Source organism: Pongo pygmaeus, chromosome 5, assembly GCF_028885625.2.
Source record: "Pongo pygmaeus isolate AG05252 chromosome 5, NHGRI_mPonPyg2-v2.0_pri, whole genome shotgun sequence".
In the NCBI taxonomy this organism is placed as follows: Eukaryota; Metazoa; Chordata; class Mammalia; order Primates; family Hominidae; genus Pongo; species Pongo pygmaeus.
The window spans coordinates 129,573,285-129,601,221 of NC_072378.2; the positions used below are offsets into that span (position 1 = coordinate 129,573,285).

The window sequence follows — 27,937 nt, forward strand, 5'->3', positions numbered from 1 at the left end:
TTCTGAAATAAAGATGAATACAAAGTATTATTTCTATGACTCAGATATTTTTCAATACTGTTTTAATATGTTTAGTCTTTTTGTCTATGTATTTCTGTTTCTATTTGTGTGTCTGGTGGTATGGGTATGTAATTGAAATTTACATAGCATTCATATAATTTCGTATTTTTGTTTAATTTCTATTTCATGCTATATCCTAAGCATATTTATATCGTTAAAACTGCTTCAAAACAGGATTTTAATTCTGGCATATTATTTCATAATGTGGATGTCATCATTGAATTTATTCAACAATTTTTATAACATTGTACAGTTAAGTGCCTGCATAGTTGTTCACCATGATAAATAATATTGTAATGGGCATGCTTTTGCTTTAATAATTATTCCAATTTCTGATTATTTCTCTAAGCCAGGTATCTAAAATTTTACATGAATTTCTTTTTACCAATAATAATATTATATGGTTAGTTTTTTTTATATAGGTGAATTTAATTTCAAAGTCATGTCATCGGTTGGAACTGTTACATGCTTTTTTCTTTAATCATATACCACAATCTGAATTAAAACTAGAAATAAAAATAAAACCAACAGTAAATATAAAGATGAGAATGATCGTCAAACTTAGTCAACCCATTTTACATTTTAAAAATAAAACTATTCTTAGCTACAGTCATTTTAAAAATCTAATTTTCAGTGTGATTTCATTTTTATAACTTATTTTTAAAACCACTAACAATAATATCTAAAATATATAATGAGGCTTATTAATTTCTCTTTGGGTGGCTCACGTTAAGTGGCAAGATTTTTTTTTTACCAAGAAGCAATTATTAAGTCTAATTTTCTAAAATAAAAATTATTTTTACAAAGAAGTAATTACCGAGACTAATTTTCCAGATTAAAATATCATAATAATGTGACATGCTTTATATTTTTAAAAAATAACCCTGAAGTATTTTAAGCAGGATAGAAGATTTTCATTTTTCTGCTAGGAGTGATTTTTTAATCCATCAGCATTTTCTAACATTTCATTTTAAGCCTGATAACACGCATTTCAAGAAAGTCAGCCGAAGCTGGTAATGCAAACTTGACCGTAAAAGATGATTTGTTATAGACAGATAAGAGATATGCATATGAATAACTCATCAGAGAATGAAAGTTTCCTTTACTTACCTGATCTGGTGCTTTAATACATGTTCTCACTAATCAATTTCAGTTGTTAGAATGAAACCCTAGGAATCAAATATTTGTTGAACCAATTATTTGATCAGTGTAAGCATAACCTGAAAATTATATTTATAATGTGAACACTATAGCAATGATTAAAAGTATTTATGGATATGTGACAAAATTCTATTAAATATTAGGGTGAAAAGGATTATTTTAACTTTAGGCTGCTGGTCAATAATGTTGAAAGTATTTTTACCAAGTAGGAGTCCATAGATCTGAAAGTAATCAATTCAGATTACTAAAAATGAAGCAAGTAAAATTTTAAATTAAGACTAGAAATACCACCTATAGGTCCTTTCCATATTGCTTTTGGAATCTTGAGAAGTACTGGGACAGGCTGGTGAAAATAACAACGAACAGTAAAGGAAGCGCCTAATTCTGCAGTTAATTTTGATAAAATTTCAGAATAATTGAACTTTTCTCTTTGGATATCATAGAAAAGGTCCATTTGATTGAATGAAAACCCAATTGTCATAACATCAGTGAGGAATCCTGATAACTCCTAAGTTCCTCTTTTCCCACCCGATCTTTGGTATTGTGCATCTTGCTTCACTTCGAGTTAACTGATTTAAATTTAATTTTTCTCTCCTCTTCCATTGCCAGGCTGGGACCTTTGGCCTACAATCAGCAAGGGGCTGTGTTCCCTGTAACTGCAATTCTTTTGGGTCTAAGTCATTCGACTGTGAAGAGAGTGGACAATGTTGGTGCCAACCTGGAGTCACAGGGAAGAAATGTGACCGCTGTGCCCACGGCTATTTCAACTTCCAAGAAGGAGGCTGCACAGGTCTGTAAATACGACTTAAGTCCTACGTATTCACTCTGATTGTTTTAGGGTCTGACTTCTGTAACGGTTTGTTCTTTTAAAGGAAGCACAGATTGATACAACATATTTAACATAATGAGTAACGTCTACTTGTTTTTACGTTACTTAAAAAATGAAATACATGTCAGTTTGAAACACTGCCTTAATAACTGTGTGCAAGTACTGAATAAAAATCAGCAGATGCTCATTTGGTTGTGTCCCTCCCTGTCTGTGACTTTCATTCAGCCAGTCACTCAAACACTGCTACAGCTTGAAAGTTAAATGTTCGATTTTTCTGGTACCAATCTTATCTTAGTTTAAGCTCAAACCCCACACCAATGCATTTCAACTTTCCCTTTTTCCTATTGCAAAATTGGTATCCGGATCAAGAAAAGTCAAGGTGTTTTTTTTCCTGGTACCCCAAAAACACCTTTTCATCTCCTTTTGGCTGCCTTGAAAACTATGATGTTCTAAGAGAGAAATAGGTTGGCTCTAGATATTTAGTTCATCAAAAAATGCAGGCAGAGGTTTCTCACCATGATTCCCTCAAGCAGTATTCTTATACATCCAGCTACAGCCTTCACCCAAATCACGAGCTAAGAAAATATCACTTAGCATTCTGCAGATGAAAGTAAAGATTGAACATTATTAGCCTTGATTTATATGCCGCTAATTGCGAATTGACCCTTATTCCAACAATCACTAGTTTGAATATTACCTTTGCTTACTAATGTCATGGATTCGACCTGGATAATGCTCACATACTCTCAGCACCATGGTAAGATTTTAAAACATTATTATTCACTGTTGTGGCAAATTTAAGTAGGAAACAGTAGGAATAATATTTAAAACTATTTAAAGAACCAATATCTTTCAGACATTCTCCAGCACTTTAGATATGTGGATTTTACCATAAATTAAGCCATGATAATTTATTCTAATTGATAAGTTATTCTAAATGATAAGTTTATAATTGTAGATCCTCTAAGAATCTGTATATCTCTAAGCCAATATCTGTATAACTCAAAAATTATAAAGCTCTATTTTAAAATATACTCTGTTCTTTAAATCCAAAGCTCACTGACATTTTTACTTAATATGAATTAATGAGGTAGTATTATACATTTAAATACATATAGTAACAAATTATAAATGAGACCAAGAATATTATTTTAAATTATAGAAAGATGACAGCATTTAATAAATGCAGACCTACTAGTATTCTGGCCCAAAGAAACACCATAGAAAAAAAAAAAAAAAGCACAAAACAGGAAGAACAGTAATTGTCTGAGGACATGACTTGCACAAAATAGCCTGGATTTGTCTAATGGCTCCCTCAGTAACTAGTTCTGGGACCTTGACTGAGTGATTTTGTTTCACTTTCCACCTGCAAAATTCATCTATTAAATTAAGATAATAATAGTATCTACCACACATGGTTTTTGTTACAATTAGTTGAGTTAGTGGCTATAAAATATTTAGAGCAATGCCTAGCATGTAAGTGCTATGGAAGCATTTATCATTATTATTATTATATTTATTAGTTTTATTAATTGTGGTATACATTGTGCTTTGGCACAGGAAAACTAGCTAATTACTCAGGTCTTCTTTCTATTTAGTGTTATGATTCTGCTGAAGAACTACTTAAGATAATTTCTCTTTGCAAGTAATGATTTGGACTGTCCCATGACATTTTTTAGCATATAAATTTAAACGTAATGGTAACTATTTTTCTTCTTCATGAAGGACACATCTAAAATAAATCATTTGGCTTAAAATTAGCAACAACAGTAATAACCAAAACAGCAATGACTAACATTTATTTAGTGTTTACTCGGTGTAAAGTATTTTTCTAAACACCTTTCACAGCTGGTATGTAATGCTGTGAGCAATGAATATTGTAATCTCATAAAAAGTGAATTTAGTCAAATATTCTAAATATATTCAGTGAAAATGATTTAGTCATAATATAACCAATTAAAAGTTTACTCATAACATTAGTCTTCCATTTGAATTCGAGTATTTGGGTTTCTTCACTTACTTACATTTCTTTGACATGAAATGCTGTACTAGAAATATTCTTAGCAGTTGGGTCAACTACCGCTATGTGGCATGCATTCCTTGTCTTGGATGGCTTTGAAGATATCCTCAAACATTATTTTTGCAATCTTTGAAAAAGTACAAAAGGTAGATAACTTTGTACCCTTTGAATATTGCATGATAGCAACAAAAATGAAAAATCTATAGAAAAAAGTCAGGTGGTAAATAAAAATCAAAAGTATCTTTATATATAAACAGTGTCCATAATTCAACCATTTTAAAGTATTTGCAAAATTGGATTATTCTGTTGTGTGCATTTCTAACTATATACATGATGTATCGAATTTAAGAAGCTTATTAGGCTTATTGGTTTTTACTGCAGATAGGGCTCATCAACAAAACTAATCCATACAGCATAAACAAATTAGAAATGAACTTAAATATACAAACAAAATAGTAAACTTTGTAGCACCTGAACATAAGGTATTACAGTTAACATGGAATCTGATAACACCAGTTCTTTCCTTTCTTAAACTTCATAGGAAAGCTAAAAATACTTTAACTTTTGAAATTAATAAATGAAATACATCTTATAGTTATTGAACAGCTCCTTTCTGAAATACATTGTACTATAATATAAAAGATGAATGAGGTAAGTTTTTATTTCCAAATATCCTTAAGTATAGAACTGAAAAGAAAATAAGACAAACCAACACAATATAAAACTCAACACTTTGTATCAAATTTTTACTATTTTTCCCCTTCTTTGTTTTCCCTCTTACACCGGTGAAGCTTGTGAATGTTCTCATCTGGGTAATAATTGTGACCCAAAGACTGGGCGCTGCATTTGCCCTCCCAATACCATTGGAGAGAAATGTTCTAAATGTGCACCCAATACCTGGGGCCACAGCATTACCACTGGTTGTAAGGTGAGTGAACCACTTTTTTGCTCTGATAATTTTTTTGGAGAGATTTTTGTTTTGTACAGCTCTATAATTGGGCATTTCAAAATTCAATATTATATCACAAAATAATGTAGAAGTATTACTATAATGTGATTACAGATATTAATCAATATCTTACAGTTTACTTGTAGGAAAGATGATGAAGTAAATATACATTTATGCAGCTGAACACTTGAAATCTACAAGAGGGATAAAAAGAACAAAAATTCTATAATAATACCAGAAGAGAGTTATAACCTCATACCTAGGCACAAGGACATACATCTGCAAAGTATGAGGATATGAGGAACTAATTAATTTTCCAAAAATCTATAGAAATTGCCCCTGAATTATGACTAGGTTTTAGTTTTCAGGAAGTAGTTGAGATCATTCTGAAGAGTCATTTTAACAACACTTAGCTTGGAAAATAATCATTTTTTCCCATTGGTAGACCATACAAATTGACATGGCCAGAGTCATGTTCAGAGAGATCTATCTAGCATCAGCAGGGATGGTAACAATTTATAAGGCTGTTGAAGAAATATTAATAAGAGATGCCAGAAGCCTGGACCCAGTCAACGAGTATCAGTGAAGATATATAGAGCGCGAGTTAGGTTTTAGAACTCAGGCTGATACAGCCTGGTGAATTCGTTGATTTGGGAAATAAGAAAGAGAAGGCTTAAGGATGGCTCCCAGGTTTTGCTTTGCAATGGAGTAGATGATAATAAGTACCATTTACAGCTATAGGAATTATAGGAGGAGGAGCAAGTTCAGGAAGGGAAGATAATCACTTTGCATTTTTATCAGCTTTTTGTGAGGTATTAATAAAATAAAATTCACCCATTTAATGTAATGAATTTTAACCAGTGATTACAGTGGTGTAATCATCCCTTGTGCCCCATTGCAGTGAACTCCCCATCACCCCCCATGCACCTAGTGTTTTGCCTTCTAACATTGTAATTTTGCAATTTCTACAACTTCTTAAAAATAGAATCATAGTCTGTTTTTTTGAGGGGTGGTTGTTTGTTTGTTTGTTTGGCTTCCTTCACTTGGTGTTATGTTTTTGTAATTCATCCATATTGTTGCATATATCAGCAGTTTGTTCTAAAAATTGCTTAATAATATTCCATTTGTATAATGTACAGCGACTTGCTTATCTGTTTACCATTTGATGGGTGTTTGGGTTATTTCTAGTTTGGGGTTACAATTTTGCTGTGAACATTAGCATACAAGTCAAAAGCATATTTATAGACAAATGTTTTCTCTTTTTTTCTTAAGAACACTCCACATCTTTGCCAACTCTTGGAATTTTAACCCTTTTTTAATTTTAAGAATTCTGATGCATGCGTATTTCTCTTGTTTGCATTTATTTAATGCCCAATAATGTTGGGAATCCTTTCATTTATTTATTTGTCATTTATACATCTTTTTTGAAGTGTTTACAAAGCTTATGCCCATTTCTATTTTGAGTTGTTTGTTTCCTTAGTAATGCATTGCAAGGATTATTTATATATTCTGGATACATGTTCTTTAACGTATGTTAAAGCTTGCTTTTCATATAGATTGCTTTTTACCTAGTTTCATCATCTAATTTTTATAAACACTAGCTTATTATCTTTTTCTTTTATAGTCCATACTTTTTATGTTCTACCCAAGAAAGACAAGGTCCAAAGATTTCTCTCCCATGTTTTCTTCAAGAAGTTTTATAGTTTTAGCTCTTAAATGTAGGTTTGTATTCCATTTTGAATATTAATTTTTCTATATATCAGGTAATGGTCAGAGCTCATTTTTTATGGATATCCAATTTTTCAAACATTATTTGTTGAAAAGACTCTCCTTTTTCCCATTGAATTACTTTGACTCCTTTGTCAAATTCTATCAACTATATATATGTTTATGCATTTCTGGACTCTTTTCTGCTTCACCGATCTATTCTTATGTTAATACTAGTTAATATGTTAATTATTGTCGCTTTCAAGCAAGTCATAAAATCAGGTATTGTAAACTCCTCAACCTCATTCATCGTTTCCAATACGTTTTGAGTACTTTAGCTCCTTTACATTTCCACATAACTTTTAAATTTAGCATGTCAATTCTTTACCAAAAAGCCTGCTAGGATTTGGCTGAAATTATATTGAACTGATAGATCAATTTGGGAAGAATTGATCTTAAAAGTATTAGATACTTAAAAGTATTAGATATCCCAATGTATGAACATGGCATAACTGCATTTTTTTAGGTTGTTATAATTTTTTCTCAGAAATGTTTGTAGTTTTTGATATGCAAGCCTTGCATATATATTGTTAAATGTATCAGTGTTTCATATTTTTTATCAAAAGCAAATGCTACTGTGTTCCATTTCAGTTTTAAATTGTTTGTTACTAGAATAGAAAAATACAATCATTTTTATACCTTATCCTTCTATACTGTAATCTTGCTAAACTTATTAGTTCTAGTTACTTTTTGGTCCATTTAGTGGGATTTTCTTGTAGATAATCATGTCATCTGCAAAGAGAGATTTAGTTCCTTTCTAATCTGTGTAACTTCTGTGGCATTTTCTTGTCCCATTGCAGTAAACTATTGACTAGAAGTGGTGGAAGCAAATATCCTTGCCTTATTCCTTATGTTAAGTGGAAAGCATTGTCTTTTACAATTGAAAATGATGTTGGCTATATTTACCCATAGGTGCTTTTTATTGGTTTGAGGATACCCCCTCATGTTTTTAGTTTGCTAAGAGCTTTTATCAAGAATATGTGTTCAATTTTGTTAAATGACTTTTCTGCATCTGTTGAGATGACCATATTTCTTTTTAAGCTGTTAATATGACAAATTATACTGATTGATTTTCAACATATCAATCCAGTCTTACAATCCTCAGATTAATCCTGCTTGGCCATGGGGATTATCCTTTTAAAATTATGTTGAATCCTGTTTGCTAGCATTTTCTTAATGATTTTGGATCTATGTTTATAAGAAATATTGGTATGAACTTATTTTTCTTGTCGCATTGTCGTCGGGTTGAGGTACTGCAAGCTTCATGAAATGGATTCAGAAGTATTCCCTCCTCATAATTTCTAAAAGGGTTTTCACAATCAATGAAGTAGAAAACAGAAATACTTTAGAGGAACCTAAAGGCTCGTTATTTGAAAAGATCAATAAAGTTGATAATATTCTAGAAAGGTTAATCAAGAAAAAAGAGAGAAGAAACAAGCAATCAAAATCACAAATAAAAGGAGGACATCACTATAGATCCTATAGACATTAAAATAATAATATGGTAGTAATAGGAACAACTTTTGCCTAATAAATGTAATAACTTGCATGAAAAGAACATTCCTTCTTTTTGCTTACTTTGAGTTTAATTTTCTCTTGTGTTCCAAGTTTTTTTTTTATTTTTTATTTTTTTGAGACGGAGTCTTGCTCTGACCCCCAGGCTCGAGTGCAGTGGCACGATCTTGGCTCACTGCCAGCTCCGCCTCCCGGGTTCACGCCATTCTCCTGCCTCAGCCTCCCGAGTAGCTGGGACTACAGGCGCCCGCCACTAGGCCCAGCTAATTTTTTGTATTTTTAGTAGAGACGGGGTTTCACCACGTTAGCCAGGATGGTCTCGATCTCCTGACCTCGTGATCTGCCCACCTCGGCCTCCCAAAGTGCTGGGATTACAGGCATGAGCCACCGCGCCCGGCCAATTGTGTTCCAAGTTTCTTAAGGTGAAACCTTAGATCACTGATTTGTAATCTTTTTTCTCTAATATGGGCATTTTATACAATTTTTTCCAGAAACTACTTTGTTTGCACTCCACATATTTTGATATGCTGTGTTTTAATTTTCACTTGGTTTAATATAATCTTTAATTTATTTCAGGGATAATGTTTAGTTTCTAAATATTTGGGGAATTTTCAAGGTATCTTTACTGTTACTAGTATCTAGCTTAATTCTAAATTGTTCTGAGAACATAATCTGCATTATTTCAGACCTTTTGAAAATTATTGAGATTTGTTTTATGGCCCAGAATAGTGTTCAGTTTGTTTATTATAACATGTGCACTTGAAAATAATGTGTATTCTGGAGTTGTTGGATGAAAACTTCTATATAGGTCAATTATCCTTAATGGTTTTTAGATCTACATGTTCTCTCAGTTACTGAGAGTGTTGGACTATAACTTTGTCCGTTTCTTCTTTCACTTCTCTCAGGTTTTATTCACATGTATTTTTGAGCAGTGATACTAGGTGCATGAACATTTAGGATTGCTATGTCTTTTTGAAAAGTTGATGGCTTTTGACATTGTGAAATGTCCCTCTTTATTCCCGGTAACATTGCTTGTTCAGAAGTGTACCTTTTCTGATATTTATATAGCTATTGCAACTTTCTTTTTAATAGTGTTTGTGTGGTATATATTTTTCACACCATCATCTATTTCATCTCCCTTTTTAGTATTTTAATGTGTGCCTTTTTTTTTTATTCTGAGACAGGGTCTTACTCCATTGCCCAGGCTGGAGTGCAGTGATGTGATCTCAGCTCACTGCACCCTCCACCTTCTGGGCTCAAGAAATCCTCTCACCTCAGCCTCCAGAGTAGCTGGGACTACAGGTGCATGCCACCATGCTTGGCTAATTTTTAAATTTTTTGTAGAAATGAGATCTCACTATATTGCCCATGCTTGTCTCAAATTCCTGTGCTCAAATGATCCTTCTGCAAAGTTCTGGGATTACAGGTGTATACCACCACGCCCAGCTTAATGTGTGTGTGTGTGAGAGAGAGAGAGAGAGAGTGTGTGTAAATAACACATATTCAGATCTTTATTTTTCAACGAATCTTAATAATTTGGCCTTTTAATTTGAGGAGTTAAATCATTTCCACTTAATGTAAATATTGGTATGATTGGATTAAGCCTGCACTTTGCTATTTGCTTTTGCTTGCCTTATCTACTCTTGCCTTCTTTTTTTTTTCCCTTATTGTCCTGCCTTCTTTTGCATTAATTTGTATAACATCTTCTCTTGACTTTTGGATTATTAAATATACCTATTCATTTTATTTCTTTGGTTTTGTCTAGGAATATACATCTTTAACTTTCCAGAATGTACATTAAAATAATATTATACCACTTTACATTTAGCTTAAGAATCTTACAACAGGAAACCTCCAATCCCCTTTCCTATCCTTTGTACTATGTTGTCATATATTTTTACTTCTATATATTATACATCTGACAATATAAGCTTATGATTTTGATTTCAATAGTCAATTATCTTTTCAAACAAGAAAAATTTCTCCTATAACTATTTTTCCATGTATATATCAATTCTAATGCTTTAAATTCCTTTGTGTACATTAAAATTTTCATTTCATATCATTTTTCTTCTTCCATTAACTACTTCCCTAATCTTTATCATTTTATTCCTGTTGTTTCAAGTCTGCTGACAATAATTTTTTCTTTTTTTTTTTTTATTCTATTCCAGAAAGGTTTTTTGTTTTTTGTTTTTCCAAAGATGTTTTTGCAGAGTATGTAATCCTAAATACTGGTTTTCAGCAATTTAATTATGCTTTTTGTTTTCTTTTTGTGTGTTTAATAATTATTTTTTCATGGGATTAGTTAGATCTGTTGGCCCTGTAGGATTATAGTTTTCATTAAATTTGGAAATGAAAGTTGTCAGCCATTATATCTTTAAATATTTTTTCATTCTTCATTCTTATTGTCTCTTTCTGGAAATCATTTTTTGTATGTTGGGCCAATTGATATTTTCCCCCATCTCACTGAGGTTCTTATTTTTTTTATTATTTTTGTATCTGTATTTTTTATTTCTGATAGTTTCTATTGTTAAGTGTCCAAAGTCACTGATTTTTTAATGCAGCCTAACTTGTTTTTAATCCAATTGAGTCTATTTTTTATTTTAAACATTATTTTTTTTTATCTTTTAAATTTCCTTTTGGACATTGTATATCTTTTATTTCTCTACTATATTCACATTTTTTCATTTATTCTTGAAAATATAATGTTTATAAACATCAGCATTTTTAAAATGGTCGTCTGCTAATTCCATCTTTTTTATTGCAGGACTATTCCTATTGACTGACTTTTCTCCTGTTTATGAGTCATATTTTCTTGATTCCTTACATGCCTGATAATTTTTATTTGGATGCCAGACATTATATACTTTTCATTGTTGTGTATTGGATTTTGTTGTATTTCTTTAAAGAATGTTGAACTTTATCCTGGCAAACAGTTTAGATCGTCACGGGTCGCTTGGATTCTTTTGAAGCTTGCTTTTAAGTTTTGTTAGGGAAGACTGTTTTGTTTCAGAACAGTCTGAAAGCCCTTCTACTAAGCTGTGAAACTTCTGTGAATACTACCTAGTTGGTTACTATGTCTCTTTACTCTGGCTGTTGAAAATATGGCTGATTCCAAGCTTTCTCCGGGCTCTAAGAATTTTTTCAGCCTGGGGTTTTCCAATGCTGTTTTCCTTCATCCCTTGCATGCACCTATCAGCATTCAGCCAATGACTCAAGCGAACGCTTCTACGCATCTCTGGAATTACCTTTCTATCTAACTTCTTTCTTTTTGAACACGTATTCTATTTGCCATCATAAGTTTCAGCAGTCTCAGCTTCCTCAAACTCCACTGTGTCTCTCAACTCAGCTATAATGCGGGCTTTGGGTTTACCCTCTCTTTGCTGCAGCCTAGAAATTGCCTCTGTACACTGCTTCATGTTTTTTTCCTTCTCTCAGAAATCAGAGTCCTGTGCTTCCTATAATTCAATATCTAAAAACAATTGTTTCTTTGTTTGTATTTTTGTTTTATTTGGTTGTGTACTTTAACAGCTTAACAAAGAAGAATAAATACTGGAAAAACTAAGAAAAGGCTGTTCAAAAGAAGAATATTCTTCAGTGCCTAATGCAACACAAAGGTCAAGTAGGATTAGTGCTGAAGTTGTTCATTAAATTGAAGAGCAATAATAAGGGCATTTTTTTATGTTAGTGGGAGTCATTCCAATTGATTCCATTGGCTTGTGAAATATTGGAACATGATGACCAAGTGTGGTCCTGTTTGACTCTGTAGCATTACCCTACAGAGATGTAAACTTTTTTTCCACTGAGTTAGCACAGATGAAATAATAGACTCTAACCATCTTCACATGTATGATAAAACATTTCAACCTTGTCTAGAATATGCTGACCTAGAGGAAAACAGGCGTATTGATAATTCTTCAAGGAAGTTCAGATGTCTGACTTCAATTAGACATGTGATTAGAAAAAATAAAAACTGAACAGGACATTCATTTTTCTATTGTCAACAACATTATTAAGTTTAAAATTCAAGAAAGCTACATTTTTAGAAACAAATCAAAAACTCTTCAGAATTTCAAAGTGTATCTGATGAGTGTGAACAATGCTATAAGTGTCTATGACTGACTTTTGCATTTTCAGCTTCAAATCCAAGCATCCACTGTATCACTTGGACTCAGGAGTAAGCCCTAGGGAAACTTACAAGAGTTCCATTTTATCCACAGAATGCTGTGATATAGCCAAACTCTAATTAAACTCTTGAAATTGAAGTTGATACCTCATGTTCAAGATATAAATCAGGATAAAATACATTCCAAGTTTCTATAAAAACGTAGTTATATGTTTGGTACTATCATTTTTACTGATCATTAGATAGTTACTCTGTTGACTAAAGTTGACTGAATTTTTTGATTACTTTAAAATCACCATTAAAAGTCTAGACTTCTGAATCGAGAAACACTTCACCATTATGAAGAATTACAAAAAAAAAAAAAAAAACAACTCATAGAGCCTGTATCAGACAATTCTTGCATTGCTATAAAGAAATACCTGAGACTGATTAATTTATAACAAAACAGGTTTAATGGGCTCAAAGTTCTGGAGGGTGTACAGGAAGCATAGTGGCATCTGTTTCTGGTGAAGGCCTCAGGAAGCTTCCAATCATGATGGAAGGCCAAGCAAGGACAGGCTTCCACATGGCAGGATCACGAGAAAAGCAGGGATGCCATGCACTTAAACAACCAGATCTTGCCAGTAGGCACGCACGGTCAGGAGGACAGCACCAAGCCCTGAGGGATCAGCCCCCGTGATCCAAACACCTCCCACCAGGCTCCACCTCCAACACTGGGGATTATATTTTAACAGGAGAATTAGTGGGGACATATCAGAGCCCTCTCAAGTAATTTATTTATGAGCATGTGTTTTATTGCTTTTAAAACTGGGATGATTTTAATTTAAATGAACAGTGATTTGAGATTTATAGCTTCCCTTTCTTTGTGTCATGGATAATTTCTCTGTGCTAAGGTGTGAGCATACACATCATTTGAGCTGTTATTGAAATAGAATACGAAGCCTGCCTTCTTTCACTAGCAGGGGAATAGTGAGGAAATTCTCTATTGCTAAACACATATTACCTCTAATTATGATTTAAGTTTGTTGTTGGCCATAGTGCTATCTAAACACATGGTTAATGGTCTGGTTTATTCTCCACTATAACTTCCTGAATAAACTTCCTGATTTGGAAAGGTCCCAATGTCTATTTTTACTGTCAACAATTTTGTAAAAATTCGTGCTTTGGTTTTATACAATTATTTGGATAATTTCATATTTTAGTTAAAGATAAAGGTGCCTCACAGGATAATTTAAATTTATTATATGATTATAGTTTTGATAACATATCATAATTTTCTATTAATACCCGATTATGGCCCATTTTGTTTAAGTGAGTTAATACATACTCAAAGCAGTTGGCAAAGAAAAACTATGTAAGTGAATATGTAAGTCATCCTAATTTTGAAATTTTATTCACATCTGATGTTCTTTAAGTTACTTGGGGGTGAGGTTAGTGGGTTATTCTATGCCTTAAAAGCTTTGTCCATAGTTGTAATATACAAATAATCACATTTTAGATCTTTGGGTTTAAAATATCTTCTAGTAGCAGCCCCTATTGCAGCCTTTCTACTGATTAGCAATAATTAGATAGAAAAATGCTTACCTATAAAGACAAGAAATAAAGCTAATCCTGATAATTATTTTAATATCACAATCTGGGAAGATTTTTAACCAAGTATCTGGGCATGAAAGACAATAGAGGAGGAACTGGTGATCTTAGAAATGATAATCTCATAAGCAAACTACTGTTAGCAGGAACAGAAACATAATACCCCTGGTAGCGGTGGATATAAGAATTAAGCTGAGGGAGGAAAGTGTGAGATACACAGTGAGATGCAGCCAGACTTGGATCTGGGAATTTGGCAAGGTGCTATGCATATGACTTTACTACTGAGCTGTAGATCTGAGAAGGATAATAGAACAGCACCAAAAAGAGTTAAGTCACAGACAAAGTGCATACACTATATGGTGGCAAACTCGGACAGAGAGAGGTGATACCCTTTGTAATGCCAAGTCATGCTCTGCTTGGGAGCCAGAAACCACACTGGTTTTTTAAACAGTGAAATGGAATTGTTAACTGGTAAAAGGTGGTTGGTTACTAAAAAAGGATAAAAGAAAGCTATAAGGGGTCCCGAGTACAGGTACAGAAGAGCAGCTACTCCCTCTAGGATGAGGGAGGGAAGACAGTGAAGGAGTTAAGGGCTAAGAGAGGGCATGCTCCTTCTGCCCACCTGCAGCAAAACTGAGGTTCAGAGGTCTTTGAAGAGGGCGTTGCTGTCATAGGAATGTACAGCCTATGAGTGGTCAAACAAAACCAAAAACAAACATGTCGGAGTTTGTAGGCAAATGCATGTCTGTAGAAGCTGCCCACCGTTCTTGGAGGATGGGAGCATGCTGGGCTACTGAGAAGCCGACTTCAAGGTCAGAGCGTGTGTGCAGACCAAAGCTAGTCAGAAGGGTGCCTATGAAGAAACAGTGTGCCCTCCCAACTAAAGGCACAGCTGGGATTCTTTCTGGGCCACTGGGCTCCCATGCTAAATAATACAAAAATAATGATGAAGATTCTTTTTTTTTTTTTTTTTAGACGGAGTCTTGCTCTGTTGCCCAGGCTGGAGTGCAGTGGCACGATCTCGGCTCACTGCAAGCTCTGCCTCCTGGGTTCACGCCATTCTCCTGCCTCAGCCTCAGGAGTAGCTGGGACTACAGGTGTCCACCACCACGCCCAGCTAATTTTTTGTATTTTTAATAGAGACGGGATTTTCACCCTGTTAGCCAGGACGGTCTCAATCTCCTGACCTTGTGATCCACCCGCCTCGGCCTCCCAAAGTGCTGGGATTACAGGCGTGAGCCACCGCGCCTGGCCTAATGAAGAACCAGAACTGAGCTTGGAAGTGTGGTGGGCCGCCATTATGGACTTATTGGGTCCTTCCAGGGCCTCTATTGACTAAGCCTATCATTCTGCCACATGATATGGAGTGGCACAGCTGGTCCCTGAAATGACTTATTCCAAGATCCTAAATGACATTTTAGAAATTCACTTGGCATTTTTATTAAATTGCAAGAAGATATGAGCTCTGTAAATCAAGAGCAGAAACCTTTAAAAGGAGAATATAAGACAAAAAGACAAATGGATAAGCAGAAATTAAAGATGAGAGAAATAAAATAAAATTATTCAAAAGAAGTTAAGATTGCAATAGGGTTATGAAAATAAGCATTGGTGGTATGTGTATACAATAAAACCTTTCCTGTAAAACAGGAGCTGTAAAAGTAGGATACCAATTTGAGAGGTAAATACAGCAAGAAACGTAAAACAAAGGAAAATGATTGCAGAAGACATTAGGACATTATAGATTTGGCAGAGAGATCAGTGATGTACTTTAAGAATTATAGATGATCCTGGAAAAGAAAATTGATTAATTAGAACAGATGTAAATATCAAAAACAAATCTGAAGAAGAAACAGTACTGAATCAAAACACAATTATGTTCCCAAACTGAAAGAACTCACTATGTTCCAGTAAATTGATGGAAAAGAAAAACCAAAACCCAAGCTTCAGAAAATTCTAGCAAAAATGTGAATTATGTAAATAAAGAGAAAATTGTGTATACATGTTGGGCAAAGAAAAACGTTACTAACAAAGACCTCAAATCAGAATTGTATGCAAGAATAAATGCCAAAAAACAATATACTAGATGTTACTTCTCTTCAAGCTCTCCTTGGATTCCCCAAGTCTAGTTTGGTGCCCTTTGTATGTTCACATAGCATTTTGGACTTCTCCTATTATATAATGCTTATTCTATCATGTTATGCTAACATATTTACTTGTCTCCGTCTACTAGACCATAAGGTATGTCTCCAAAGAAATGTTTAAATGCTACAATTATAAGATAATAAGGTAAAATAACTTTGTCTAAAATTTAATCTTTGAGACAAAGCAGTTGGAAAAAACCCATACCCAGCCCCTCTCTACCTCAGAAAGAGAGAAAACACATTTTCTTTCGAATTCACATAGCATTATGGTTTCTGGACGATCATATATTTCCATAAATGCAGGAAGCAATTTTAATGTTTATGTTCACTGATGTTTCCCAACTGACTAAACTAGAATAGTACAAAGCCTATAACAGATACATGATTAATACGTGTTTAATGGAAGCATAGAAACATTAGAATTAAAATTTTAAGATATTTCCCATAAAGTTGTGTTAATGGTTGCTGTTTTTATCTCCTCCATAGGCTTGTAACTGCAGCACAGTGGGATCCTTGGATTTCCAATGCAATGTAAATACAGGCCAATGCAACTGTCATCCAAAATTCTCTGGTGCAAAATGTACAGAGTGCAGTCAAGGTTACTGGAACTACCCTCGCTGCAATCTCTGTGACTGCTTCCTCCCTGGGACGGATGCCGCAACCTGTGATTCAGAGACTAAAAAATGCTCCTGTAGTGATCAAACTGGACAGTGCACTTGTAAGGTATGTGCTGCTGACATGCAGCTAGGGAAAACCTCCCTCAATTCTGTTTCCATTGCTCAGTTTTAACTTCATTCAGTGTTTGTTATACCTGCTTCATTAAGCTAAACAAACAGATGGACAAAATCTCATTGCCAGACATGGAGTTTTCATTGATACGCATTTGTTGGCATACCGATAAACACTGCTTTTCTAGAACTTATTTTCAACCCAAACCCACCTTTTTTTCTAGTTGGTAGAGATGATGTATTTTCAATGGTAAAGTGATTTTTTAAAAAGTATATTAGATTTGCTTCGATAAGGACAACCTGGGAGGGGTGGCAGGGAAGACAGTTCTTTTAAGCATCATCAGAGAAAATCACAGCTAAATAATAAGGCTTATAAAAACCATTTCTCCAAAAATTAATCTGCAGTCACTGTATACTAGAAAATATATTTACTGCTGTGGAAGTTTAGTAAAATTTCAACACATATAAACGCTGTCATTACAAACAGTGACTGTGTGCAAATTTCAGCCCTCATTAATATGGTTAAATGATGTAGAAAAAGAGCCAATTAAAAAGGATAAAAAGGATTTTTCCCCTCAGATAGTTCTGAAAAATCAATTCCAGGATAAATGCAGTTTAAACTGTGTCAGAGGTATCTTTTCAAGATAAAATCTATGCAAAGAGGGACAGAGGAAACAGGAGGATAAAATCTGGGTAATGGTTGTTAAAATGGCCTTGAGAATTGAGGAAAATGGCAGTTTCTACTATCAAGGGCTTCGGCCAATGCCGAGTACAATGCTACATTATTATATCTTGCAATTATGATAATATATTTAATACATGTTATGTGTGTATATATATTACAATAATTATATAAATTGATATTTTAACCTGCTGCCTATTTCTTACAGCTTATAATAGCACCACTGTTTAAGACTCAATGTTTTTATGTTGCTTTTGAAATTTTCATGAGTCTTTCATATTGCTCAGAGCAGAATTGTAGAAACTGTACCACTAACATTTAAGCAACAATGTACAGGCCGGGCGTGGTGGCTCACGCCTGTAATCCCAGCACTTTGGGAGGCCGAGGCGGGCAGGTCACAAGGTCAGGAGATCGAGACCATCCTGGCTAACAAGGTGAAACCCTGTCTCTACTAAAAATACAAAAATTAGCTGAGCGCGGTGGCGGGTGCCTGTAGTCCCAGCTACTCCGGAGGCTGAGGCAGGAGAATGGCGTGAACCTGGGAGGCGGAGCTTGGAGTGAACCGAGATAGCGCCACTGCAGTCCGGCCTGGGCGAAAGAGCGAGACTCCATCTCAAAAAAAAATAAAAATACCTTTAGTCTTATATCTATTTAAAAATAAAGCTTTTTAAAAAGATCCATGAACTCCTAACAATGAGGTTAACTACATGTGCCGTTTGAGATGTGAGTCTAATACTCAGTGTTCTTTTGTTTCGTTTTAATTTTTTTAAAAAGAGTATGCTCCTGTTATGCATTCTCAAGGTGATTTCTCCCCTAACTTTGCCGTTATAAACTCTGAGGGTCTCTTGTCTTTCCTCTTGTCTTTCCTCAGGTGAATGTGGAAGGCATCCACTGTGACAGATGCCGGCCTGGCAAATTCGGACTTGAGGCCAAGAATCCACTTGGCTGCAGCAGCTGCTATTGCTTCGGCACTACTACCCAGTGCTCTGAAGCAAAAGGACTGATCCGGACGTGGGTGAGTAGGGAACTGCTGAGCCACGTAATGCTATAATGTTAGTTCCTGCTGGTGTCTTTTAGTCAGGCACTGAGGGGTAGTAGGAAATGGCAAAACATTTAAGTAACCTTTTCCTCTGTGAACATTTAGGAACAGCAAAGGGGTCACGTGCCATTAGAGAGTTGGAGTAAATGCCTTTCTTATTTGTTCTTAAAAGTAGTTCACTTATTATTGATAAGGAAATAGATGCCAAGTGAAAAAGAGGAACCTTGTCCGGAAAGCATTATGTTTTGAGATGGGAAGACTGAGGGCACCAGAGCATGAATGTTGATGTGAGCTAACACACCAGTGAGAACCAGGACTTGTCACACATTCGTTCCAACCAACCTTAGGCAATCATGATTTTTGGAGTGGAAACATGTTCATTTTTGATTTTCCTTTAACTCTTTCTACATTTAGATTCAATTTGTGTTAGTGTGAAAGGCTCCAGTGTCCACAGATATTGTGGCTTTCACTATGTGAATTAGTCAAAAAGATTTACGTCCTGCCATGCTTGCCCACTGTGTGTGAGTTCTGTTGCTTGTGAGAACATCATCAGAATGGGGATAGGAACTGCAGATAGACATGCAGTTCGTAACTTAGTTTTAAAGAAATGTCCAAAAGCGTAAATTCAGCCTTCTCCTGTATTTTGACCCCTTGCAGGTGACTCTGAAGGCTGAGCAGACCATTCTACCCCTGGTAGATGAGGCTCTGCAGCACACGACCACCAAGGGCATTGTTTTTCAACATCCAGAGATTGTTGCCCACATGGATCTGATGAGAGAAGATCTCCATTTGGAACCTTTTTATTGGAAACTTCCAGAACAATTTGAAGGAAAGAAGGTAAGCACAAGAACTTTAATGTCAAGTGAGAACAAGATAAAATCTTGTTTTTAGAATCCCACCATTTGGAGATTTATCCAATTCCTCGTTCTTCTTCTTATTTTGTCAGTTGATGGCCTATGGGGGCAAACTCAAGTATGCAATCTATTTCGAGGCTCGGGAAGAAATAGGTTTCTCTACATATAATCCTCAAGTGATCATTCGAGGTGGGACACCTACTCATGCTAGAATTATCGTCAGGCATATGGCTGCTCCTCTGATTGGCCAATTGACAAGGCATGAAATTGAAATGACAGAGGTAAAGTTATTCATTGTTTGGTGCAAAGATGCCAATGGTTTTGCATTCAGTTTTGTCACAGTGATTTCTCTTCTTGTTAACAGAAAGAATGGAAATATTATGGGGACGATCCTCGAGTCCATACAACTGTGACCCGAGAAGACTTCTTGGATATACTATATGATATTCATTACATTCTTATCAAAGCTACTTATGGAAATTTCATGCGACAAAGCAGGTAAACTCTAATAGAAAATATTCAAGCTCTTATTTTAGAGTCTGTAGGGAAGGTTATTGACCTACAGATATCAGATAGGAAAGATTGGGAAGTGGTAGGTTTTGCAGTATAATGATAGAAGATAAACCATGGAGGCTTCCCTGTGACTGGAAGAAGCTACTACCACTCATCAGAAAAGAAAAATAGCATGAGAAACAAGTTAAAGGAAAAAAAAATATGGAATTCACTGCAGACATAGTTAGTTTAAGATGCCAGTCATAAATTCAAGAGATCATGTACTGTAGGTCAGGTAAAATTAACTGTTGTGGTATAAATGGATTATAAGAGCGCTGAGAAAGCGACCTTCTTCACCCATCAGGGGAACCAGGCAGGGCCAAGTTGGTCCAATCTCCTCCAACTGTGAGCATTCTCATCTGTTCACCCCAGTGTGCCATACAATGTTGTCATTTTCCCTATGCATCATGATGAGAAATGATTCTGAATCACTTTGAAACAAATCACACAGAACAGCAAGAATGAATGCAATGTTGTCAAACCTACATGATGGGAATACTTCAAGGGAGTATTCCATGTTTTCTTATGACCAAAACTGGCCGAATGAAATGAGGCTTGTTGGGTCTGACACTTAGGACCACACTGGTAACATTCATGATACCAGTGTCAGTGTCCTGGGGCAGAATTAATCTCAAACTTTCAAAGAATGTGACACATGAGCCCAATATTATGAGTGTAAACTATTATTTTCCTTGAATATAATTGTAAAAAGAAGGAATAACATAGTGTCAAAAGTAAAAAGATGATTGTTTAATTTGAAAGAGTATGTTTACAGAACATGAGAAAGGATTAGTAATGAGGAAAATATTAAAATATAAAATAAAGAGAGAATAACTAATAGAGGAACCAGGAAACTTCCACATCATGGGCCCTCATGGTCATATTCCTTGAGTAGAAGGTTCACCTTATCCAATGGGATAAAATGAGAAATCATACAGATTTAGGTAAGTTTCATACCATGGAGGCAGAAAGTTGAACTGAGTTCATATATGAGACCTCAATTTCTCTTTCATGTCAGTTTCTGTTACATTCTGTGAGAATATAGAATCGATAGATGTTTGTAAATAGTCTTACATAATAAATTATTAGACCTGCCTAGGAAAGCAAAACAGAAAAATTATGAAGTCTCTCAATGGCCAACTAATGAATATAAAAATACTATTTTTCAAATGTTTATACTGGAATAAGCACACAAGACAGCAGAAAATCTTTTATTTCATGCAGAAGATCCATAATGCTTTTCTGATTGGTGTAGAGACTTTCAGTAAAAGAGTAATCAAGGACCAAAATTCACTTTTGTATCTGTATTCCTTTGGTTTCCTTTTGATATTTCTCACTATAACAGGAGATTATTTTTATATGAAATAATTAAAAAGCATATACTTAAAAAACACTGTCAGCTATACTGTTAATTATTTTAGAATATCAAATGTAAATTAGGTGGCAGAAGCCATAGCAGATTTGCGTGTCTTAGAAAATAGCAGGTAATTTCGCGAGTTTGCAAATAGATTATTTTGCAAATGGTTCTGTACTGCAGTAAAAGAGTTTGGTAGTAAGCAGAACATCTTGTTAGTGGAACTGATAGAAACGATATTGTCATTCATCTTTAATTATACTTTCTTTGCTTCTCTCACACCAATTTCACCTTCCTACACTGTGACACTTTGTCTTTTTTTTTCCCACCCTATGACTTTTTCTTTTGTCACACTGTTTTACATACCTCACCAAATGAGATCCTTTGGTTTAAGTGACCATTTTTTTGAAACTTTAGAATACATTTTTCCTAATCTCAGTAAAAACTAGGGTCATAGTCTCACAATGCTAAGAACAAATAAAGCATGTCATCAGCATTTGATTTTGTAAGGCAGTGGAATTGTGGCAAAGGTTTTTAAAAGGTTTGAATAGTCCCCCTAAAGTAATTGAAATAACCTTGTATCTTTATTTATTCAATAAATTTAAATCTCAAAAGCAGAGAGTTTAAGAGTTTATATGCGATTTGAGATTTGAACTTTGTACCTTATATCAGTGGTGGCATTATCTTTTTCCTTTGCTTTTGTTTTCTTTCATAAAGTTTAATTTAAGGAAATAGCAACTTTTGCATTTCAGTAGTTATTTAAATGGAAGCTGGTGTTTGGCCAAATCCCTGATGCAATCAAAGCCATTGCTGTCTAATCCCCTGAAAAAAAAAAATGGTGTATTGCAAAAATATTTGTTGTTGCTGCCATTCAAGCTTCACTTGATTTGTAAACTCTTGCAGATCTGTTATGTGCATTCGTGTGCAAGAGAAAGGAGAATGAAGCCAGTAGCTCCTCGGGCTATAAAATTCCATGGGGATGCCAATGCAAAGTTACCTTCTTACTCCCACAGAGAGCCCAGAGAACATAAGGGAGAAGTTTTTCTTGCAGAAGGGGAGTGGTTTGTTTACAGCTCACCACCACTGTGTGTACTTACAGGAAGCAGAGAGTGAAACCTGAATTTTAATTGAATGTGTGTTTCATCAAGACCAATCTTCAGAGTGCAGATTACAATGCTAGCAAAGCCAGAACATGCATTCATAATTCAGTTTCAAACCTACCTATGCTTGTTATAAAGTTTATGATTCAAACTCCTTAAACTCCTGGAGGTAACTTTTATTTGAAGCAAAACTATTCATTGTCACATTTTAAAGTTTATTTCCCAAGCATGTTTGTGTTACCAGTTAGTGCATCATAAAATAGTCCCAGTTTATGGACTACATGTATTTTTTAATGAAAAGGGTATTAATATGTTATTTTCAATTATGATTTTCTTTTCAATTATAATGACTATTTCACCATCAGAAAAGGTGAGTTAAGTTACTTGAAGGAATTATTTAATAAAGTTAAGAAAATATTATTTTGAAACATTATCCTCAGGAAGAAATCAATATTATTAGATTATGCGTGATCATTATTTTCTAGGTGGTTTTCTAAAGTTCTTGAAAGGTCATTCAGAGCATTGGGAAGAAGAAATTTGGGATAGTAATAAATTAAAAGCAATTTCACCAGTGCCTGTGCGAAATAATTGAATGGGGAATGACCTTGGGTTGTCTGTTTGCAAGAATATAAATGTCTAATTAATTGTCCATGTCTACCTGAAGCCACTCACATTTTAAAAAGTGGGGGGAAAGTCTTTATAATAACTTCTCAACAGGATATCAGACATCCAATATACTAAACTTCTTATGATTTATGTGAATATTTTGCTAATATGTACTCTTAACATTTGAGGAAGCAAAAATGCAATATTAGGATGTGGTACATGAGCCCCAGAAATTTAAACAGCTTCAAAACAATGTTAATTATCTTGATTTAATCATCCCACAACTTATCTATGTATCAAAATATCACATTGTTTCAATAAATATAGTTGACCCTTGAACAACATGGTGGTTAGGAGCATCAACCCCACCTCATGCAGTCAGAAATCCACATATAACTTTTGATACCTTCAAAACTTAACTACTAATAGCCTCCTGTTGAACAGAAGCCATACTGATAACATAGTAGATTAACATATATTTGTGTGGGTATTATATATTGTATTCTTATAATAAAGTGAGCTAGAGAAAAGAAAATGTTATTAAGAAAATAATAAGGGCTGGACTCAGTGGCTCATGCCTGTAATCCTAGCACTTCGGGAGGCCAAAGCAGGCAGATCACTTGAGGTCAACAGTTCAAGACCAGCCTGGCCAACATAATGAAACCCTGTTTCTACTAAAAATACAATAATTAGCTGGGCATGGTGTTGCACACCTGTAATCCCAGCTACTCAGGAGGCTGAGGCAGGACAATCACTTGAACCTGGTAGGGGGAGGTTGTAGTGAGCCAAGATTATGCCACTACACTCCAGCCTGGGCGACAGAGTGAGACTCAGTCTCAAAAAAAAAATAAAGAAAGAAAGAAAAAGAAAAATAGAAAAGAAAAGAATAGGAAGAGAAAATATATTAAGTGGAAGTGGATCATTGTAAAGGTCTTCATCCTCATTGTCTTCATTTTGAGCAGGCTAAAGAGAAGGAGGAAGAATAGGAGGGATTGGTCCTGCTATCTCCGGGTAGCAGACATGGAAGAAAATCCCCATACAAGTGAACCCATGCAGTTCAAGCCCATATTGTTCAAGGGTCAACTTATGTACAATTATTATTTGTCAATTAAAAACAAAAAGACAATAGAACATACTTGAGGTTGACAAAAACGTGAGAAGGATATTGCTGTAGGATTGATTGTTTACTAGGTGATCTTAACTGACTGTCATGGTAATCTAAGTACATTCTCGCTGTTTCTAGGATTTCTGAAATCTCAATGGAGGTAGCTGAACAAGGACGTAGAACAGCAGTGACTCCTCCAGCTGACTTGATTGAAAAATGTGATTGTCCCCTGGGCTATTCTGGCCTGTCCTGTGAGGTAAGCTACCTCCTACTAACCTGCTTAATCTCAACTCACTTCAGGAGCTAAATGGAAATACTCCCAGAAGTACCTTTACTACATACATATTCTTAATCTATTTTATTTAATCTTCCACTCACAGTGTGAGACACAGTGGCAAGAGGATAATGTTATTGATACTTAGTACAAATCACACCTAAAGGGAAATAGTTGATCAAAAATTCAAAGATTTGTGAAAATATTTAACAATCAGGAATTAAGAATGTTTTAAGAAGCCTATTTATTATAGCTGATCTATTTTCTTGGACCACTTCTGAAGAGTTAGAGACATTTAAACTGCAATGATTAGGAGATAGGATTATACTGGGTTATGAAAATATTTTTATATAGAACACGACAAAACTTGTGCACTAAATAGCAGGCTGTTCCCTTTAACATAAGCTTCTCAGGGAAACATATATTTGTTCGAACAGTGCTGCTATGAGTCATTACAGTTATAAAACTATCTTTTTTTTCACATTTCAAAAGTAATTTTAAAACTGCTTTTTAATAAACTTTCTGGGATATTCTCTTGTCTGCCTTCAAGATTGTCAAATTTCTTAGGATCTTCATCTTCTGAAAGTTGATTTAATTTCTATAATTATGAAATATTAATGGGAACGGTACGATTTAAGGGAAGTGGAATGAATAGATGAGAAACTGGCCTGGGTTTGAATCTCTACTTCACCATATAGTAAGCCCGAGACCCTGCACAGGGTGTTACACCTCTTTAGGCTTTCGCAGGTAAACACCAAGTCCCTGAGTAGCTACCACTACACTTTCACCTCTCCCGCAGACCCCACAGTCTGAAGCCTGGCATGCATGGGGCCTCCAGGACTGCTCCAGCCCTACAGCTGGGATTCCTTCTCATTGGTCAGGCTGGCTGGTGCTCACAGCATACCAGTTAGATATTATTAATATCTCCCTCACCTACAGCCTGAGTCTTATGAAGACTAAATGAGCTGTGAATGTTAAGGATTCATCACAGCACCTGGTGTGCAGATGATGTAAGTTTTGATGGTTAATATTATTATTAATGTAATCACTAGTTATATACCCATGTATTGATTCAGTTATAAATAATTTTATACATCTTATTTTGTAAATAGGATTTGAGAAGTTTTATTAAGTATGGTACATGAGACAGATGATAACACTAGGTCAAAATTGAAGTGCAACTTAAAAATAATGAGTATATATTTCCTGAGAGGGACGTGGCATCATGAAAAGAAAAAGGAATTTGATTTCAGTGAATCCTACCTAGCTGCACTACTTGGAAAGGATACTTGCTCTGTTTCTTGCTAAATCTTGGGTTTTTACCTATACATCCTAAGGATTGATTTAAATGGAAACGTATGTGTGAAAGTCCCGTTACAAACTGACATGCCATTCAGCTTAGTTGCCATCACATGGATTCCACATAGTTCAAGGAAAAATTTTATAGAATAACTGCAACTACTTTGTGACACATGCTTAAAATAATTTTCTAGCCTTTTGTGTGACTGCTCTGAAGGGCAATATTTATTTACATGTGTCCATTTTGAGCTAATAAATAATCAAGTAATCTATCTCCTTATTAAATCATATCTCCTACATCTATTTATACACACACCAGTAAACTTATACTGGTACGAACTGCTTATCCAGTAAGCACTGCTATTTCCGATATACATAAGTACACATAGTGTATGGGTAAAAACTGAGACCATGTGGCACATATGAAATGAGTGACCTTTCCGGTGAGCATTGAAGATTTTAAAATGGAGGACAGAAAGAATGTGAGATTTTTCTAGACAAGAGATGGAATTTCCTTTATCCCAGGTAGTGTTTGGTTTTACTTTTAACTGTGTGCTCTTGATCAATGCTCTTAATTGCTGTAGCCCTTCGTTATTATATAGCTATCCAATCTATAAAATGACAGATTGAGTTGAAGTTCCAAAATTCTCTGATTCTGCAATATTATTTTGCTATAGAAAATATTCAGTAAGTAGTCAAAGTTGACCTTTAGATATCTTGAAGAGAAGGTTATTACAGCTATATTTTTCTGCATTTATTTGAAATAATACTGTTCACTTGTGAACAAAAATGTTAGTAGAATGGCAAAATTATTTTCATGCAACCAACCTTCCATTCTGGATTTAAAATGTTAAAAACTTTTCTTCATATGATTGATAGACTTTTTGAACAGTACATTCAAATACACGCTTTCCCATTAATTTGAGTCATTTTCCATCATTATATGAAAATGTAAATGAGCACAAATAGAACAAATGATAAATGAAAATCAAGAAAAACTAAGAATATGTACAAATGTCATCTGCATTAGTGGCTTCACCGTCCCATGACTTTCACTTAAGCATCTATTTACAGACAGTAATTGCAGTAATATCTTAGTAGAGAGATTACAGAGATAAAGGCCTATCTCTCATAATAAGGTACCTGAAGTGTTTTCCACAACCCATGGCCTCTAATCCATTATACATCTTATTTATAATTCATCTTGATTCCTAACTGTAATTACCCAGGCATAAAATCTTATCATCAAAGCAAGAGCTAAAGGCAGTTTTGAAATAATACATCCCATTCCAGTAACATATGCTTTGGGTCATGAATACACAAAGCAATTCCTCTACAATATTTTTACAAAATGTATAGTATTCTAGAGACATCTGCATCTACAGGCTATTTTATTTCCTGTTTTTATCCACAATATGATCGCAAGTAAACAAAATTAAGTATCAGTTACTGCTAAAATATAGCCAGTTGTAAAGACTCTTAGCCTTTGCCTGTTACCTGTACTGTTACGACAGTGCAGCCCTGGTCATTAAAAATGTTAGTTTTAGAAATGCCTAATTATTATAATTTACTATTTGCAGAAGGGGCCAGATTACCTTCAGGAGTCAAACAAAGGACACCATTTCCTCACCAAATTTCTTGGTGTTGGAGCCATTGAGTTTGTTATACTTTATTTAACCTGTCTTTGAGTTACATTAAATGTAGGTTATTGCCCAAACTGATCTAAACTGAGCTTTATGCAGTTGAAAGGTTATATGCAGGTACCGTTCTTACTTATGACTTTCTTTCTTAAATATGGAAAATATTCAGACTTGCATGTGCAGCTCTCTGCAGTAATAGGGAAATCAGAAATTTGTCGATGATCTCTAGGTCATGTTTTGATAGTTTCAGCTTCTATCCTGTCTTCCCATATTTTAATAGGGCTTTAGGCTTGCAGTTGAATGGCAGGTGTCTATTGGATCACCACTCAGAAGCTGTCCCTTGTGGCTATTAAAACTGATTTTTTAAAATCTCCAAATAATTTATACCTATCATCAACACATAAAGCCCAAAAGGCAAAATGTGGAAATAGTCTTAGCTACTTACACATGCACACATCTATCCTTTATCACTTCTGTTGCACACCAGAGACCCAAAGTCTCTGTTTTCATGTACAGACAAGTGTTGAGGAACATGGCATGGTAAGT

General features: G+C 34.7%; 1 protein-coding gene across 2 annotated transcripts in view; it reads left to right on the plus strand.

Moving 5' to 3' along the window:
- The window catches only part of LAMA2 (laminin subunit alpha 2), a 648,749-nt gene that overhangs the window by 418,516 nt on the left and 202,296 nt on the right, over positions 1-27,937 (plus strand). For both annotated transcript variants that reach the window (XM_054490395.2, XM_054490396.2), the window contains exons 21-28: positions 1,831-2,011; positions 4,862-4,998; positions 16,645-16,881; positions 18,440-18,583; positions 19,265-19,444; positions 19,554-19,742; positions 19,826-19,959; positions 24,317-24,434. In XM_054490395.2, the coding sequence (XP_054346370.2) occupies positions 1,831-2,011; positions 4,862-4,998; positions 16,645-16,881; positions 18,440-18,583; positions 19,265-19,444; positions 19,554-19,742; positions 19,826-19,959; positions 24,317-24,434 (1,320 nt within the window). The remainder of the gene's footprint in view (positions 1-1,830; positions 2,012-4,861; positions 4,999-16,644; positions 16,882-18,439; positions 18,584-19,264; positions 19,445-19,553; positions 19,743-19,825; positions 19,960-24,316; positions 24,435-27,937) is intronic.